This window comes from Coloeus monedula (assembly GCF_965178545.1).
Source record: "Coloeus monedula genome assembly, chromosome: 19".
NCBI classification, from domain to species: Eukaryota; Metazoa; Chordata; class Aves; order Passeriformes; family Corvidae; genus Coloeus; species Coloeus monedula.
This window is the reverse complement of record NC_138799.1, coordinates 9,804,191-9,819,242: the sequence shown is the minus strand read 5'-3', so window position 1 is coordinate 9,819,242 and position 15,052 is coordinate 9,804,191. Positions and strand designations below refer to the sequence as shown.

At 54.4% G+C, this 15,052-nt stretch overlaps 1 protein-coding gene across 1 annotated transcript; it reads left to right on the top strand.

The window, feature by feature from the left end:
• The first annotated feature begins 6,386 nt into the window (after window positions 1–6,386).
• Window positions 6,387–14,646, top strand: SLC16A6 (solute carrier family 16 member 6). Its single transcript, XM_082293930.1, has 6 exons — window positions 6,387–6,513; window positions 8,670–8,911; window positions 9,522–9,665; window positions 10,395–10,523; window positions 11,443–12,264; window positions 12,831–14,646. Exons 2-6 carry the CDS (start codon window positions 8,677–8,679, stop codon window positions 13,076–13,078), a joined length of 1,578 nt encoding a protein of 525 aa, XP_082150056.1. The 5' UTR covers window positions 6,387–6,513; window positions 8,670–8,676; the 3' UTR covers window positions 13,079–14,646.
• The last annotated feature ends 406 nt before the right edge of the window (window positions 14,647–15,052 follow it).

Genomic DNA, 15,052 nt, shown 5'->3' with positions numbered 1-15,052 from the left:
GCTGCTCCCAGAGGTGAGGAGGCAGGAATCCATACAAACCCAGAAGGCAAAAAACCCCAGGAATACCCAGGATTAAGCACATCCAGCTGCTTAGGGCAGGATTTGGCCTCCAGAGATGGAAAGGTTCAAGGACAGACCCCCTAGAGACCAATGGCAGAGATGGAGCTGTGGCAGAGCTCTACAGAGCAGATGGAGCTATGGAATACAATGTCTTGAACACAAAGTTATGGCCAAAGGGAGATGAAGCTGCAGAGATCTGCCAAAATCCCGCTGGGTCCTACACCAGGAGCTCTGCCCTGGCTGTGGGGATGCTGTGGGGATCTGTGCCTGGGTTGGGGATGGCCAGGACCCAGCTGTCCCCAGTTGGTACCACAACCTTGGGGCAGGAACGTGCCATGAAGGATGCAGCTCCCATGGGATGGTCAACACAGCCAAGCAGGACAAGATCCCTTAAGACAAACCAAGAGGGAGAGCAGAGAAGGCAATACTGGGAAACAAAAGGGAAGAACAGGACAGGAGGAGGCAGGAGAGGGAATACGATGAGCCCCATCTGTAGGCCAAGAGGTTTGTAGCTTGCAAAGTAAATTATTCCCAGCTTTTGCTGTTCACATCTTTAAAAGCTTTGGGCTGTCACTTGGATCAGCAGCTCCTGAGCTGTCAGCAGAGCATTGCAGTATCAGAGATGTGGCTCCATTCATAATTCATAGCTCAGAGTGTTAATTTATAAAGCCTGGAGGCTCTCAGTACATCAGCTGACAGGGGTGGGATGTGCTGGGTCGTGGGGCTGAGCTGTGGGAGGGGGCTCAGCTCTGGGAGAGGCTGCTCAGCCCTGCCCCAACAAAGCCCATGAGCTCAGGTCCTGTTCAGCACCCTCCTGCATCCCCACAGCTCAAATCATTGAGATTAGGTCTCTGGACATGTTTGAGGGCAGCTAAGTTGCCTTTATTTTCAAAACAAAAATTCCTTTGTAATTTTCTTGGATTTCTTCATGGATGAGAACTTGAAAGGAGCAGCTCTGCTAGGGTCCAACACCCCCTCCTCAGGGGCTGAGCCCAGCTGGGCCGAGGACAGCACAGAATTGAGCCACCAACTTCATAGGAGCAGCATGGTCAGGGAGACCTCAGCCCCATCCCAGTCCCCTGTCCGGGACTCTCCACAGGGCAATGGAGCAGGATATCACCCTGTGCTAGAACTGGGGTCTGGCAGAAAATGAAGCACCAAATTCGAGCTGAGCCCCTAAGGCAGTTGGTGTTCAGGCTTCCTGGGAAGACTCGCCACCTAATCCTGCCCTCCGGCACCTCCGCTGGCATCCAGCAGCTCCCGGGCCCCTCCCAGGCTGAGTGTGGTCTCTGTGCCAAATCCCAGCCTCTCCAAACATCGCCCAGGCAGCACCATCCCAGACCCTGTCCCACTCCTGAGGGGTGGCCCTGCACCCCACAGCGTCCCCCAGGGACCCCCCCCCCCCCCCAGCTGCACCTGCAGCCACACGGAAAAACCCAGCAAACCTCAAAAGAGCTTAACAACCCACAAACCTCTGTCCCTTCCATTTGCTTTGCGGAGGGGTGCCAGGGTGACACAGCTAACAAAAACAATCCACACAGTTTTCAAAGGACACTCTCTCCTCCCTAAATTACAGGGAAAGTCATCCAGGGCTTTTATTTATAATGCAAATTCATTCATTAGCATCAAACAAAACTTCTTGATCCCTGATGCTCAGAGGCCGTTTGAAGGCGAGGCGGAACAGGGCCCGTGGAACATCCACATCCAGACCACATCCAAACCCCGGCAGAGCGTGAGGCCATCGCTTGGCATCCACTCTGCTGCACTCTGAGCCCTCTCTGACCCTTTTCAGACCAAATTCCCAGGTGAGTCCGGGCTGTGCTGGCTGTGCCCCCACCCCATGCTGTGCACATCCCCCTGGAGGAGGTGGGTGCCTCCCTGGGATAAATCCCAGCCCCTGCTCACCACTGCACCGGGACCTGCAGCCTCTCTGCTCCCCTCCAGCTCTGCTACAGCCAGACCCACCCAGAGCTGACCGACCAACTTTTAGCTATTTTTGCAAAAATAAAAATGACTCAGAACAGATTCCCCAGGCTGCCTGTGGCAGGAACATTGCGGCACCTCGCCTTGTGCCAAGCAGGAAATACTGCACAGGTGGCTGCAGCTGGATGAGCTACCTGGGAGGAATCACTCCCGGGATCCAAGGCCTCCGGATAATCGGCATTGGCAGCGTGCTTCTCGACTGGACACGGCGCACCTGGGCGTCACAGCACGCACCTTGTACCAGGGGAGGATTAAACAAATAAATAACCTGCCTTTTGCAAGCCAGGCAAGGAGCTTCACAGGAACCCAGAGAAGTCCAAACCAGATAAACCAGTTTACAAAAGCCCCAAAGCCTCTCCAAGCAGGACATCCCAGGGCTGGCCCCTGAGCAGAGGAGGGGAGATGCCTCTCTGGGATGTCACTGCTGGCAGTGCCACCATAGAGGGGTCACCTGCACAGCGCTGGCAGTACCTGTCATGTATTTATTACACATTAACCAGAAAGTTCATGAATCTTGGGGCCAGCATGATCATTTTCACATTTTTCACATTCTTTCACATTTTCACACCTGAAAAATGCAAAGCAGTGGCTGGAGCCCAGAAAAACCAGCAGCCCTTTAAGCACACCCAGCTGTGCCGAGCTATCCCCTGCCAGCTCCCAGGGCTCATAACCCACCCAGGGTGTCCCAGCTCTGATCTCCAGACCAAACCCACCCTGGTGGCCCTCCTGAAAGCCCCAGCAGGATCCCCATCCTGGCCACGAGGAGCAGAGAGATAAGGACACAGCAAGGGATGAGAAATTCAGACTGGAGCAGGTACCCGCTGTTATCCAGGACCACACCAGGAGCTCCCAGTGTCTCTCCTCTTACCAGCTGGAAAAGTCCGGGAAACTGAGGCAGGCAAGCAGAAGTGATGGCTCAGGCTCTGCTGACCTCACAGTGGGATGGGACACGTCCCCATGGTGAGGTTCCTGGTGCTGAACCCACTGGAGGATGTCCAACTACAGCCTAGAGGGGGTGGATGGCGGGGCAGACAGGCTTTAGGGGGCAGAAAAATAAATCTATGTTTTGTTTGCAATTCAAGCTTGCAGAGATTTTGATTTGGGCAGGGAAGGGCAGCTGGTACCTGGTGAGGGGTCTGCCCGTGGGGGCAGGAGCTCTGTCTGCCCCGTTGGGCCTCCCCAGTGCTGACATGTTTACCAGCAGAGCTCCATTCCCAGCACAACCGTCCTGACAATGCTCTGAACCGAGTCAGGACTTCATTCCAGGAAAAAGGTTTTCTGCTGGAAGAGTTTATACTAGTTCCCCTCACAGAATAAGCAGCACCGACAAAAACATACTTCTGCAGATTTACCAGGATTTCTGCCAGCTCCTGGGACAGGAGAATGTTTTTCACCCAACTCACTGCTGGGTCTTTCAGAGAAAACATTTCACATGCTGAGCAGGGCTGGGCAAACCCCCGCAGAATAAATGAACTGGAAGTCCCTGAGCCATCCGGCTCAGCGCAGGGGCCCGCGCTCCCCTGCTCTTCCCAGCCCGCCCCGTTCTCCAGCTCCCGGCTGATTTATGCCCACAGACAGGACGCCTGCTCTGCTTCCCCGTGGATTACAGAGCCCTCAAACACCAGCCATGCTCCCGGGCTGCTGGCGTTCCCGGGATGATGAAGAGGCACGTCCTGGTGCGAGTGCTGCCAGGCACGGGATGGACCCAGTGGATGGGCTGGGGAAAAGAATCCCGGGAAGGCACAGCCAAGCCAAGCAGCAGGGAAATCCCCCCAAAGGGGGCAAAGAGTATGGGGGGAAAAGGATTTCACAGGGGGGCTGGGAAGCCCTGGGTTGGAGAGGCTGCAGCCACCATCCCTGTCCCCCCACAGGGCCCCTCCAGCCCCCATCGCTCCCCAAAGCCTTATTGCTCTTGGAAAGCCCAAAGGAAAGGAATGGGAAGGTGAGGCAGAGACAGATGGAAAGGACTGACAAGAAATACCAAGGAACAAATCGCTTTGGGTTTTTCATGCCAGAGATATTTGCATTCTTATTTCTCCCCTGGAGGCACAAACCTCTTTTGTTGTCCCACAACCACTTGCACTGTCTCTGCCAGGAAGAATTTCAGCACGGGGAGGGTGACCCGTTCCCAAGGAAAAGCCTGTATAACGGGATATTGGCTCTGCGAGGCCAGAGCGATGATCGCCCTTTATCTGTACCCCTGAAAGACAGGGCATGGATAAAGGGCAACCACGTCAAAGGTTCCCTCGGAGGAAGGGGTTTCCTGTGGGACAGGGAGATTGAGGCTCTCAAGGACACACAGGGCACAGTTCCATAGCTGAGTACCCAGATTTCTGATGGATTTCTGATGGATTTCAGCTTGTTTAGGATGGGACTGTGAGGAGTGAAGCTGCTGAAACCTCCCTGAGAGCACCAGCACTTGTTGGAGGCAGTGGCTGTTGGACCAGCATTGCCAAGAGAAACCAGCAGCAGCTTTCCCAAAGTTCCTGAGCAAAGCAACTGACAACTTGCTTCATTTTGGGGAATTTGCAGAATTTTGTCCCAGCTACCTCCTGCCCTTGGCTGTGTTGCCCCACCGGGACAAAGGAAGGGAAAAGCAGCAGAAGGGACTCTGGCCAAACCAAACACAGCAGCCCTTACAGTGCGGGAACATTTCAACCTGGGTGCTTTTTCCAGGGGTATGAACCAGGATCAGCAGGTTCCACATTAACCCAGAACACTGTGCTGGGGTCCTGGGCCAGCACAGGGGGCAGATCCCAGGAGGGCAGGTGAGGAGAGGTGTGGTCACCCACCCACTCTGACCCCTCTGCTGCTCCCTGCAGGTAAAAGTCACTGGCCCACAAGTCACAATGAATGGTGCAAGACTCCGAGTCCTCCTGGCAGCATCCATCTGTGCCAGCACACAGAGAGCAGGAGCAGGATGCAGCAGCAGCAGTGAGCTGAGGCTGCCAGAGCTCCAAGAGAGTTTGGACAATGCTCTCAGGGATGCACAGTGTGGGATTTTTGGGGTGTCTGTGCAGGGCCAGGAGTTGGACTCGATGATCCCTGTAGGTCCCTTCCAGTTCGGAATGTTCTGTAATTTTAGGATGACTGAAGCCCTGCTCCCTCCCTGCCCACCCCTGTAGGTGGTGAGTCGGTCTCTCCTGCTTTGTTTGACTCATAAATCCCTACTTTTTAAGCTTCCTACATAAGGGACATGTTTTCCCTTAAAAATGCAACTAAGGAAGTTGGTTTCTCCTAAATTGCAACTAAGGGGAATGCTTTCCTCTTAGAATTCAACCAAGGGACATGTTTTTCCCTAAAAATATGCAACTAAAGGGAATGTTTTCCTCTTAGAATTCAACCAAGGGAGATGTTTTTCCCTAAAAAAATGCAACGGAGGGAGATGTTTTTCCCTAGAAATGCAACTAAGGGAGATGTTTTCCCTAAAAATGCAACAAAAAGGCACGTTTTTCCCAAAAATGCAACTAAAGGAGATGGTTTCCCAAAAAAATACAGCCAAGATGTTTCCCCTAAAAATGCAACTAACAGAGATGGTTCCCCCTAAAAATTTAACTGAGGGAGATGTTTTTCCCTAGGAATGCAACTAAAAGAGATGTTTTCCATAAAAATACAACTAAGGGATAGGCTTTTCCCTAAGGAAAAAAAAAAATGCAACTAAGGGTGATGTTTTCCCCTAAAAAAAACAACCAAGAGAGATGGTTCCCCCTAAAAATTCAAGCAAGGAAAATATTTACCCTCAAAATGCAACCAAGGGACGTGTTTTCCCCTAAAGTTGCAACAAAAGGACATGGTGTTCCCTAAAGATGCAGCTAAAGGAGATGGTTTCCCCTAAAAATGCAACCCAGATAGATGTTTTTCCTTAGAAATGCAACTAAAGGAGGTGTTTTGTCGTGAAAAATACAAGCAGGGGGCATATTTCCCCTAAAACGGCACCACACGCAGCACCCAAAGCTCGGAGGGGACAAACACATTGTGCCACCCCCAGAAGCAGCACCGGGGGGGGGCTCCGGCATGTGCTCCCCGCATCCCACCGCTGCGAGCCCAGCCCGGGGATGCTCCAGGCACCGCATCCCGGGGATGCTCCGGACCCCGCCGGCGGGGGCGGCCCGGCACCTGCCGGAGCGCCCCGTGCGGGGCAGGTGCGGGCCGGGGGCTGCGGGGGCTGCGGGACCCCCGGGGCCGCTCCGCTCCGGCCGCGCTGCACCGCCCCTCCCGCACACGCGGTGCCGCCGCTGGGCGAGCCGGGCCCGGCGCCGCGCACATGGGCGCTGCGGAGCCGCCGGCGGAGACCGGCTCCAGCCGGTATAAAAGGGCTGCGAGCGAGCACCGAGCAGCAGCAGCCGCCGCCGCGGGCAGCGGGAGCAGCAGCGGCCGGAGGCCGGCGGGCAGCGGGGCTGCCTCCTCGCCGAGGGTCGCCCGCTCGCCCTCCCGGGCCATGGGCAGCCCCTGACCCCGCCGCAGCACCGGGTGAGTGGGGCTCCCGCCCGGGGATTCCGGGGAGCTGGGTGGGGGAGGGCTTTGTTTCCCTTTTTAATTTTTTTTTCCCCTTTTGGGGCTCTTTTCAACATTATTTTTTCGTTTTTCCAGCGTTTTCCTTCCCCACCTCCCCTCGCCTGCATCCCTGTATTTTTAGCCCGCGGCCCCGGCGATGCAGGAATCAGGGCTGAAATGTTGGGAAAGTGATGCAGGGAAGGGGGGGCCACGCCGGGCCCCTGCGCTCCGGCTTCTTCATTTTCAATTTTTTTCCCCGCCATCATTATTTCTTTTAATCTTTAAATGTACGAAACATACGCCCAGGTTTGCGGTTTCGCTGGGTTGTTTTTCCCTTTTTTCTTTTTTTTCTGTCCCCTAAGCGTGCTTCCTCCCGATCTGCTTTTCCCCCGATTCCCCGTGCAGTGACACAGGAATTCATGGCAGCTCCGTCCCCTCTCTCGGGGGGTCTCCAGGCACTTCCCACAAACTTCGGGCGAACGCCGGGGGTCCCGCCCGTGCCCCTCGCCCTGCCCGGCTGCAGCAGAGCCCGGCGCGGCAGCACCGCAGGGATGCAGGAGGATCCCACGCCTCGCTCCATCCCCGGCAGAGAGGATCCCCCGGGAGCCGCGCACCCGCCATGCGGCACCGCAGGAGGGGCTGCGCGGCGTGGGGACCCCCCTGCCCGGCCCGGGGACCCCTCGCGTGGGCTCCCAGCCCGGCCGAGCTCCCGCGGGGCCCCGGTGCCGGTGCCGCGCACTCGCCTGCTCCGCCGTGCGAAGTTCCCGGTGGGCTGGGGCGGCGCGGCCGGGGCCGCCCGGGCTCCCTGCGCCGAGAACGTGGTGCCGAGGAGCCGAGTCTAAAATGGAGGAGGGAAATGCCTGGTGGCTGCCGCGGACGGCGGCGCGGGGGGAGCGCACGCCGGAGCCGCAGGTCCGGGCGGGACGGGGCCGCACACGGGGCGGCCGCTCACGGCCACCGCTCGGTGCCCTCCCGGGACGGCTGCGGGGACCCAGCGCCGGGGCTTGACTCCACTGTGTGCCGTGCAGGTGTGCGGTGGTGACTCTGGCACCCCCCAGGCGGGTGTGGCGGTGACCTCAGGACTGTCCCCCCCCCCCCCAGCGCACGCGTGGCGGTGACCCTGGCACTGTCCCCCAGCACAGGTGTGGCGGTGACCCCGGCACAGCAGACCCCCTGTAGGTGTGGCAGTGAGCCCAAGACTGTCCCCCCAGTGCAGGTGTGGCGGTGATCCTGTCACTGTCCCCCTGCACAGGTGTGGTGGTGCTGTGGCCTCGGCTCAGCCCCCCCCCATGCAGGTGTGGCAGTGACCCTGGCATTTGTCCCCCTGCACAGGTGTGGCGGTGGCCCTGGCACTGCGGAGCCCCATGCAGGTGTGGCAGGGAGCCCAGGACTAACCCTGGCACTGTCCCCCCTGTGCGGGTGTGGCGGTCACCCCAGCAGTGTCCTCCCCCTGACTGTGACACCGGCGCTGTCCCCCCTGCAGTTGTGGCAGTGCTGGGGTTCCATGGGGAGCTCTGTGTGGGATCAAAGCCACCCCTGCACACCCACAGCCCCCGGGTGACACAGGGCAGGGTGGAGGACACCCCGTGTCTTATGGGGTGATCCCCCTCCAACCCCCCCTGCCCTGGGGGGTGGCAGTGATGCCAAGGGCTGCAGGGGAGCTGCTGGAAGCGGGGTTGTCCCCACCCCCCTTCTTGAGGTGTGGGCAGCCCTGAGCTGCCATTTTGGGGATGCAAATCCAGGCTGGGGAGGACAGGTGCCCCAGGGGTTCCTGCAGCTCCACCAGTCCAGCCCGCACTGGGTTCCACGGTGGATCTTTCACGAACTGCATCCATCCACCCCCATGCACTGACAGATGGATGACAGCTCCAAGCTCCCGGGCTTGGCTGCTGGGAACAGCTCACCCGGGTGCTGAGCCGAGAGTTTCTGGTCCTGGGCTCACAGGGCACCAGCAGGAAGGAGCCCACAGAGGGACAGAGGCAGAAACATCAGCCCAACTCCCACACTCAATCCCTCGGCAGCACAGGGTCCGGCTCACGGTGCCTTAGGGTTGCTACAGCTCCCAGGCTGTGCCTCTTTCAGTAAAATTCAGCTTAAACTGATGCCTGGCTCCCTGTCCCCTCTTTTTCCAGATCCAAAATGACGGTCAAAGCTGTAAAGATGCCGTGCACCTCTGCAAACGTTTATACTAAAGTGCCTGACGGAGGATGGGGCTGGACAGTTGCTTTTGCGTTCTTTGTTGTGGAAGCCCTGACATACGGCATCATAAAATCATTTGGAGTCTTCTTTAATGACCTGATGGAAAGCTTTGATGAAACCAACAGCAGGATATCCTGGATTATATCCATATGTGTGTTTGTACAGACCTTCACAGGTAAGAGGAGCAGGCGCTCAGTGCAGGTGCAAGGGGCAGTCGTGCTGCTGACTCAGCATGCAAGAACCTGGCACCTAGGACTTTTGTGCCTCTAATGGTTCCATTATAAATTAAATCACAGCCATAAAGCTCAGAGACTGCTCCACAAATGCCAAGAAATATCAGTCTCACCCTGGTAGTCCCTTTGAGCCCCAACTCGTGTCCTTGGGTGGTGCAGGGACATGGTCCGTGTCGCTGAGCCTGACCCAGTTGTTCAGGTCTCACCAGCAAGGGGCAAAAACCAGAGTTTTCAAACCAAACTCTGCAGTGAAAAGGATTAGAAATAACTTGAGCCTTGCTGAAATCCAGTGGTGTCTGGGCATGTGGCTGCAGATTTGTCCCAGGCTGCCACGTGCTCGTCTTTAAGTCTGTTCTGGTGATTTTTTAGCACGTCCTAAATGCTGTGAGCTGTGCAGTGCTCCGAGGGTGGCTCCAGGGTGACGGCTGTGCTGTGCAGGGAGGTGGCACCTCGCGGGGGACCTGGGCAGGAGTATGAGAAGAGTCTCTGCAAGAGATGGTGGCTGTGAAGTTGCTGAGGTGGGTGTTGACCACGGCTCTCTTCCCTCTCCAGCTCCTCTGTCAACGGTCCTCAGCAACCGCTTCGGCCACCGCTTGGTGGTGATGGCCGGAGGGCTGCTGGTCAGCACTGGCATGGTCATTGCCTCCTTCGCCCGCAGTGTGGTGGACATGTATGTCACCATCGGCATCGTCTCCGGTGAGTCACCCTGGCCTGGCCTGTCCCCTACCTGCCAAACTCTCCCTCCCGCGGCTTCCTGCGAGCCACGAGGCTTTGGTCCCCACACAGGGGGTGTGCTTAGCACTGCTGCCCCTCCTGAGCTGATCCCGGAGCAGGGATGGGCCCCAGGCTTGGCTTTGTGCCCTATCTCACCCCAGGCATCACCCTGGACTCGGCCCTGCACTCGTGCAGCTGCACCGGTCACTTCTGATGGACTGGGATTGCTGGGGAGACCAAAGCTGTGCCCGGGATCAAATTCTCTAATGCTCCCTCTGTCTCTGGTTTCTTTTCCGGGTACTTTTCCCCCTCTCCTGCCTGGCCTGGGTGTCCTGCTCATGTCTGTGGCCAGGAGCTTGCCTAGCTTAAGGGAACAGTTGCTATAGGCTCAAATACTTTAAGCAGATGAGGTCCTCAAAGTGGGCCCCGCTGGCTGTTTGGGAGCAGAAGGCATTATCTAGCAGGTTTGGGAGGCTGGGACTCTTGGTTTGGGTTTTTACTTTCCTTTTTTTCTTTTTTTTCTTTTCTCCCCTCCAATTTACAAAAAAATAACATTCTGGTTTCCCCAATGATTTTCTTCCAGGGTGACTTGCTGAGTTGGCCGAAATGATACTGTAATGACCACCAGGAAAGCCGACTTAACATGTTCTTGCATCGGTGTTTCCCCCTCCTTTACTTGTTGTTATGGCAATTTTTGGCATTTATTCACAGGCCTGGGATACTGCCTCTCCTTCCTCCCGACTGTCACCATTTTATCACAGTATTTTGACAAAAGACGCTCGCTGGTCACAGCGGTGGCATCCACAGGGGAATGTTTCGCTGTCTTCTCCTTCGCACCAGGTACGGTGCCCACATGCTGGGAGTTCTTACGTGCCATGCCCAAGGCACAATGCTGTTGCCAACCTTTCCCCAAGCAAACGGGAGCCAGAGGCCAAGTCGGTGCCCACAAGTGGTTGCTCACGTGCCCGTGGCACTCGTGCCCCGCAGGCAGAGTGACAAGCAGTCCCAGGGGCTGGGGTGACGCTGCCTGAGCCCCCCTGGTGTGCTGTGCCAGCGCAGGACGTGCCTGGCTGATACGCAGCCCGGCGGGCTCCCTATATAGATCTGGCAGGCTAAAAATAAGCCCAAGCAACTTCAGCTATTTAAAACACACACAGTACACAGAACTGCTCCTAAAGGTTAGTGGGCTTGTGCTCGGCACGGGCTGCCAAAGTGTTCCAGCCTTTTGGGGACCTGTCCCCAGGCGTCACGGCCCTGTCACCGCCTGCCCTTGGAGGTTTATGTGGTCTGCTGTGCTCATGTACCCTGGGCTAATACCCACTGCAAAGCTGCTTTGGGTGCAAATGAAGGCTGGTAATTAAGCAGTGACGTGAACCTTTGAGCAGGGCTAAGAGACTTCCTCTGCTAGCTGGTTTCAGGGTGGAGGCAGCTGAGAAAGGAAACTCAAACACCGAGTTTGCCCTCCTTCACTAAAAACAGCACCCACTTTGTCCCCAAACTTGCTGAGATCTCAAAAGGAGCTACCAAGAGGGTGGCATCTGCTAGCCAGGTGCTAAACACAGCTTTTCGCTTCTGTCTGCAGCAGCAGAGGGAAGGAAGGTTGGTGCCAGACCCCTGGGCAGGAGGGACCCTTGCTTAGCCTTCTCCAGACACACCTGGAACCCTCCAGGGGTCAATGTCCAGTCACTTCCCTGGCTGTAAATTCAATCCCTTGGCGTAACTACAGGCTTTCCCAGTTACACTTTTCCTCTTCCCTCAGCAATCACGGCCCTGAAGGAGCAGATTGGCTGGAGGTACAGCATGCTGTCTGTCGGGGTGCTGCAGCTCGGCATCACCGCCTGCGGATCGCTGCTGCGCCCCATCATCATCAGAGAGCAAGAAGAAGTGAAAGCACAGCCTCCAGAGGAGTCCACGGAGACAAAGTACATGCTTGAAAATGAGCAAACCTGCACCTCAATAGAGTCCATAGACTCAGGAGTTGATATAACTACCTCACCCAGCAATGTGCCTGGAAAAACCAAAGCAGAGCCGAAAAGTGAAGAACCAAAGCAACACGGACAGAATCCTGTTGAAAATAACAGCACCCCTGCAGAACCAAAAAGCAAACTACTGGACTTCTCTGTGATGAGAGACTATAGCTTTATTTGTTATGCATTCTTTGGCCTGTTTGCAACCCTGGGCTTCTTCGCTCCCTCCCTCTACATCATCCCCCTGAGCCGCAGCCTCGGCATCAGCAAAGACCACTCTGCCTACATCCTGTCAGCCATGGCCATCGCCGAGGTCTTTGGGAGGATTTTTGCAGGCTGGGTTCTCAACAAGAAGCCAATCCGCAAGATCTACATCGAGCTCATCTGCGTCATCCTGCTGTCGGTAGCGTTGGTTGCCTTCCCTTTTGCCTCTGGATTCTGGGGCTTGATGATATGTAGCGTTTATTTTGGGTTCATGCTCGGCACGGTAGCGGGCACACATATTCCCCTCCTGGCTGAAGACGATGTGGTTGGCATTGAGCGGATGTCTTCTGCAGCTGGAGTCTACGTCTTCATTCAAAGCTTAGCTGGGTTGGCTGGACCACCCCTTGCAGGTAACTAAAACTTTGGTCTTAATTTTGTTTTGGAGGTGTTTGACAGCTACTGGTGCTGATCTCTGTCTAGAAAGTGTTCTGGCAGCACTGATCACAGCACTCCCCTAAAAGCCCTGCAACCAGTACTGGGAGTCTCCCAGAGCCAGAAGACTGCAATGCAGCTCTGCAGAGTCCCACGGATGAGGCACTGAGGAACCTCAGAGGGAAGGGAAATACTGCAGTGCTACCCTGATCCTGTTAGAAACCCAAACCTGGCATCACTTCAGGCACAAGCAGAGGCGAATCCCTCTCGCTGTGCTTGTGCCACACACTGCAGAAAGGTGAAGTCTGGCAGAACAAACAGATGCCTGATGCATCTCAGGCTCAGCATCCCTGCGGTGCCCAGGGGCTTCTGACTCGCCTGAAGATGACACTGCCTACCCCAGAACACAATGGGTTTACTTTTTTAACGTGGCATCCATTTGTCACCGAGTTTTGGCTGCAGATAAAATACAGATTAAAACCCTCCAGGAGAGCAGGGCAGGGGGGAGTGGGCTGTGGCTAACTGCTGTGAATGTTTCTTTTAGGTGTCTTAGTGGATATGACAAAGAACTACAGCTCAGCCTTCTACTCCTGTGCTGCTGGCATGGTCCTGGGAGCCGTGTTTCTGGCCCTGGTGAGGCCGTGCAAGACTGGGCTGTGCCACCAGCAGCAGCAGCAGCAGCAGGTGGAGGAGAGCACAGCGGGGTCACCACCAGAACTACCAGATGACTTTATAGACATGGATATTGGAAAAGCAGAAAATTCAGGAAAAGGCTCTGACAGCGTGGTATAAAAAACCCTGTTCCTTCTCCATCTAATGTACTCGGTGTAAGGCTGGGGGAAATGTCAGCTCTGCTCCACGTTTTAAAACTCCATTCTAAAGGGAATGTGAAATTTTAAATGTGAACAGTTGCTACCAACAATTTTATTTTTTTTTTTTAATATTAGACAGAACTTTTTTAACCAACAATGGAAAGCTCCATAGAAAATACGGATAGTCACCTAAGAATAACTTCTGTCTAGCATGAAGATGTGATGCACACTTGCTTTCCTGATAACAAGCATAGGTAAAGGTTCAACTGATCCCATAAATACTGACAACAGCAACAGCAGAAGCAGCTCAGCCTCTGACTGTCACCCATCCCCTACTGCAAATTCCACGCAGACGAGAACCCGATGATCCAAACTGGAGACAAGCATTTCATACACCACCAGTAGCCAACTGAATCCTCTTCTAGAGGGATATAGACTCCTGTTTTAGCTTGGAGGAGGAGGCTAGGCTAGATAGCTGACAATTAGAAACCATTGCTAATGATCTTAACTTGAATGTCACAAATGCTGGGAAATCAAAGGCTCCGTGTGTCTTTACAGCCAGTTATTACTGCACGTGTTTCATAAGATCATTTTTCTTCTCCTGACTGGGATCCTTAGAACTGTTTTCTGTTGATAGTCAGATCTGATGTACTGTTTCTAATTTAACTAGTATTTATTAATTTATTCTGAGATTGTTAAAGGAGGTTAGCTTAAATAACTGGAGAGGAAAAACGATCTTCTGCATAACGGAAAGCTGTCTTTACATCAATCTCTTCAATGCCTATCTTGTATTGCTTGTGAAATTGTTGGGGAAATTACTCTTACAGCATAAAGTGTAGCTGTTTTTAATAGGTAAGTCTTAAGTAACCCAGTTATTTAAAAAGGAAAAAAAATAATGAACTACAGATCCAGCATCTCTTTCCATGGAAAAAGGCTCAGCTGGTGCCCACGGACCTGGCACTGCTGCCGGAACCAGCCCACCCGCAGGGAGGATTTGGCCCAGGATGTCTTAATGTACCCAGAACCTTCACTCACAGGTGCACAAGGAAATCTCTGCTGCAGCCCCAGCTGCCTGTGGCCCCCCCAGGACCTTCCCCTCTCACTCTGCTCCCCACCCTTGCCAGCCATGGGGGCCTGGGGTGGCTGTGCTGAGCTTCACGCCCTCCCCAGCTCTCCCCTAAAGTCAGCAAGGGGCTTTTTATTTTTTGCTGCTGACTTCAGTGAGAAATGAAGTGGAGCCTGTGCATGAAGGGATGGATAAAAGACAACATTTGAGCTGTTCATTCAGTCTTAATGGGAGAGATTCCTGCTCACGGTGACATGAGCTTGCTTACCCCACCTATATGCATCTTCTTGCCTCTAGGCAACTCAGGGGGACAAATCAAACAAGTCTGTTCTGGTTTGGGGGAAAGGAAGAACCCCAAGCCACCATTTCTGTGTATTTAAGTGGAAGTGGCATCATCCATTAACTGCTACGCTGACCTGTCTGTGTTTTACCAGCCATAGAAATGTGGGACAATCTGTAAAAGAAAAAAAAAAAAAGAACAACCTCTTTTGGGGAAGGTGCTTGATTTGTTTTTTCTGTCTTAGATGTCAAAAAAAAAAAAAAAGGTAAAAAAAAGAAAAAAAGAAGAAAAAAAAAGAAACAGGCACTCTTGCAACCAAGTGGCTGGAGCAATTCATCCTCACTGCCCGGGACCTGCGGTCTCGTGTCCTTCCTCTGCCTCAGCACTTTATCACGGCCAGCAGAACCTCGCTGTGTTGCACCCAGGACTGGAAGATCCCTTACAGAGAACTAGAGTTGTGTGAATCAGTGATCATTGAACAAATAACCACGTTGCATTACGATGTGCTTTTTATTTATTGTTAATTTATGATACTTCAAGCGTTTTGGTAAATGTTCTGTAGCCTCTCCTTGTAAGGTTATTGAAGTCTTTGTGATACGAGACCTCAC

Excerpts from the sequence above, each read along its gene's own strand:
- SLC16A6 (XM_082293930.1), top strand. The coding sequence starts at position 8,677 with ATGACGGTCAAAGCTGTAAAGATGCCGTGCACCTCTGCAAACGTTTAT. Across the intron at positions 8,912-9,521 it reads GTTTGTACAGACCTTCACAG|CTCCTCTGTCAACGGTCCTC; the intron begins GTAAGAGGAGCA and ends TTCCCTCTCCAG. Across the intron at positions 10,524-11,442 it reads TGTCTTCTCCTTCGCACCAG|CAATCACGGCCCTGAAGGAG; the intron begins GTACGGTGCCCA and ends CTCTTCCCTCAG.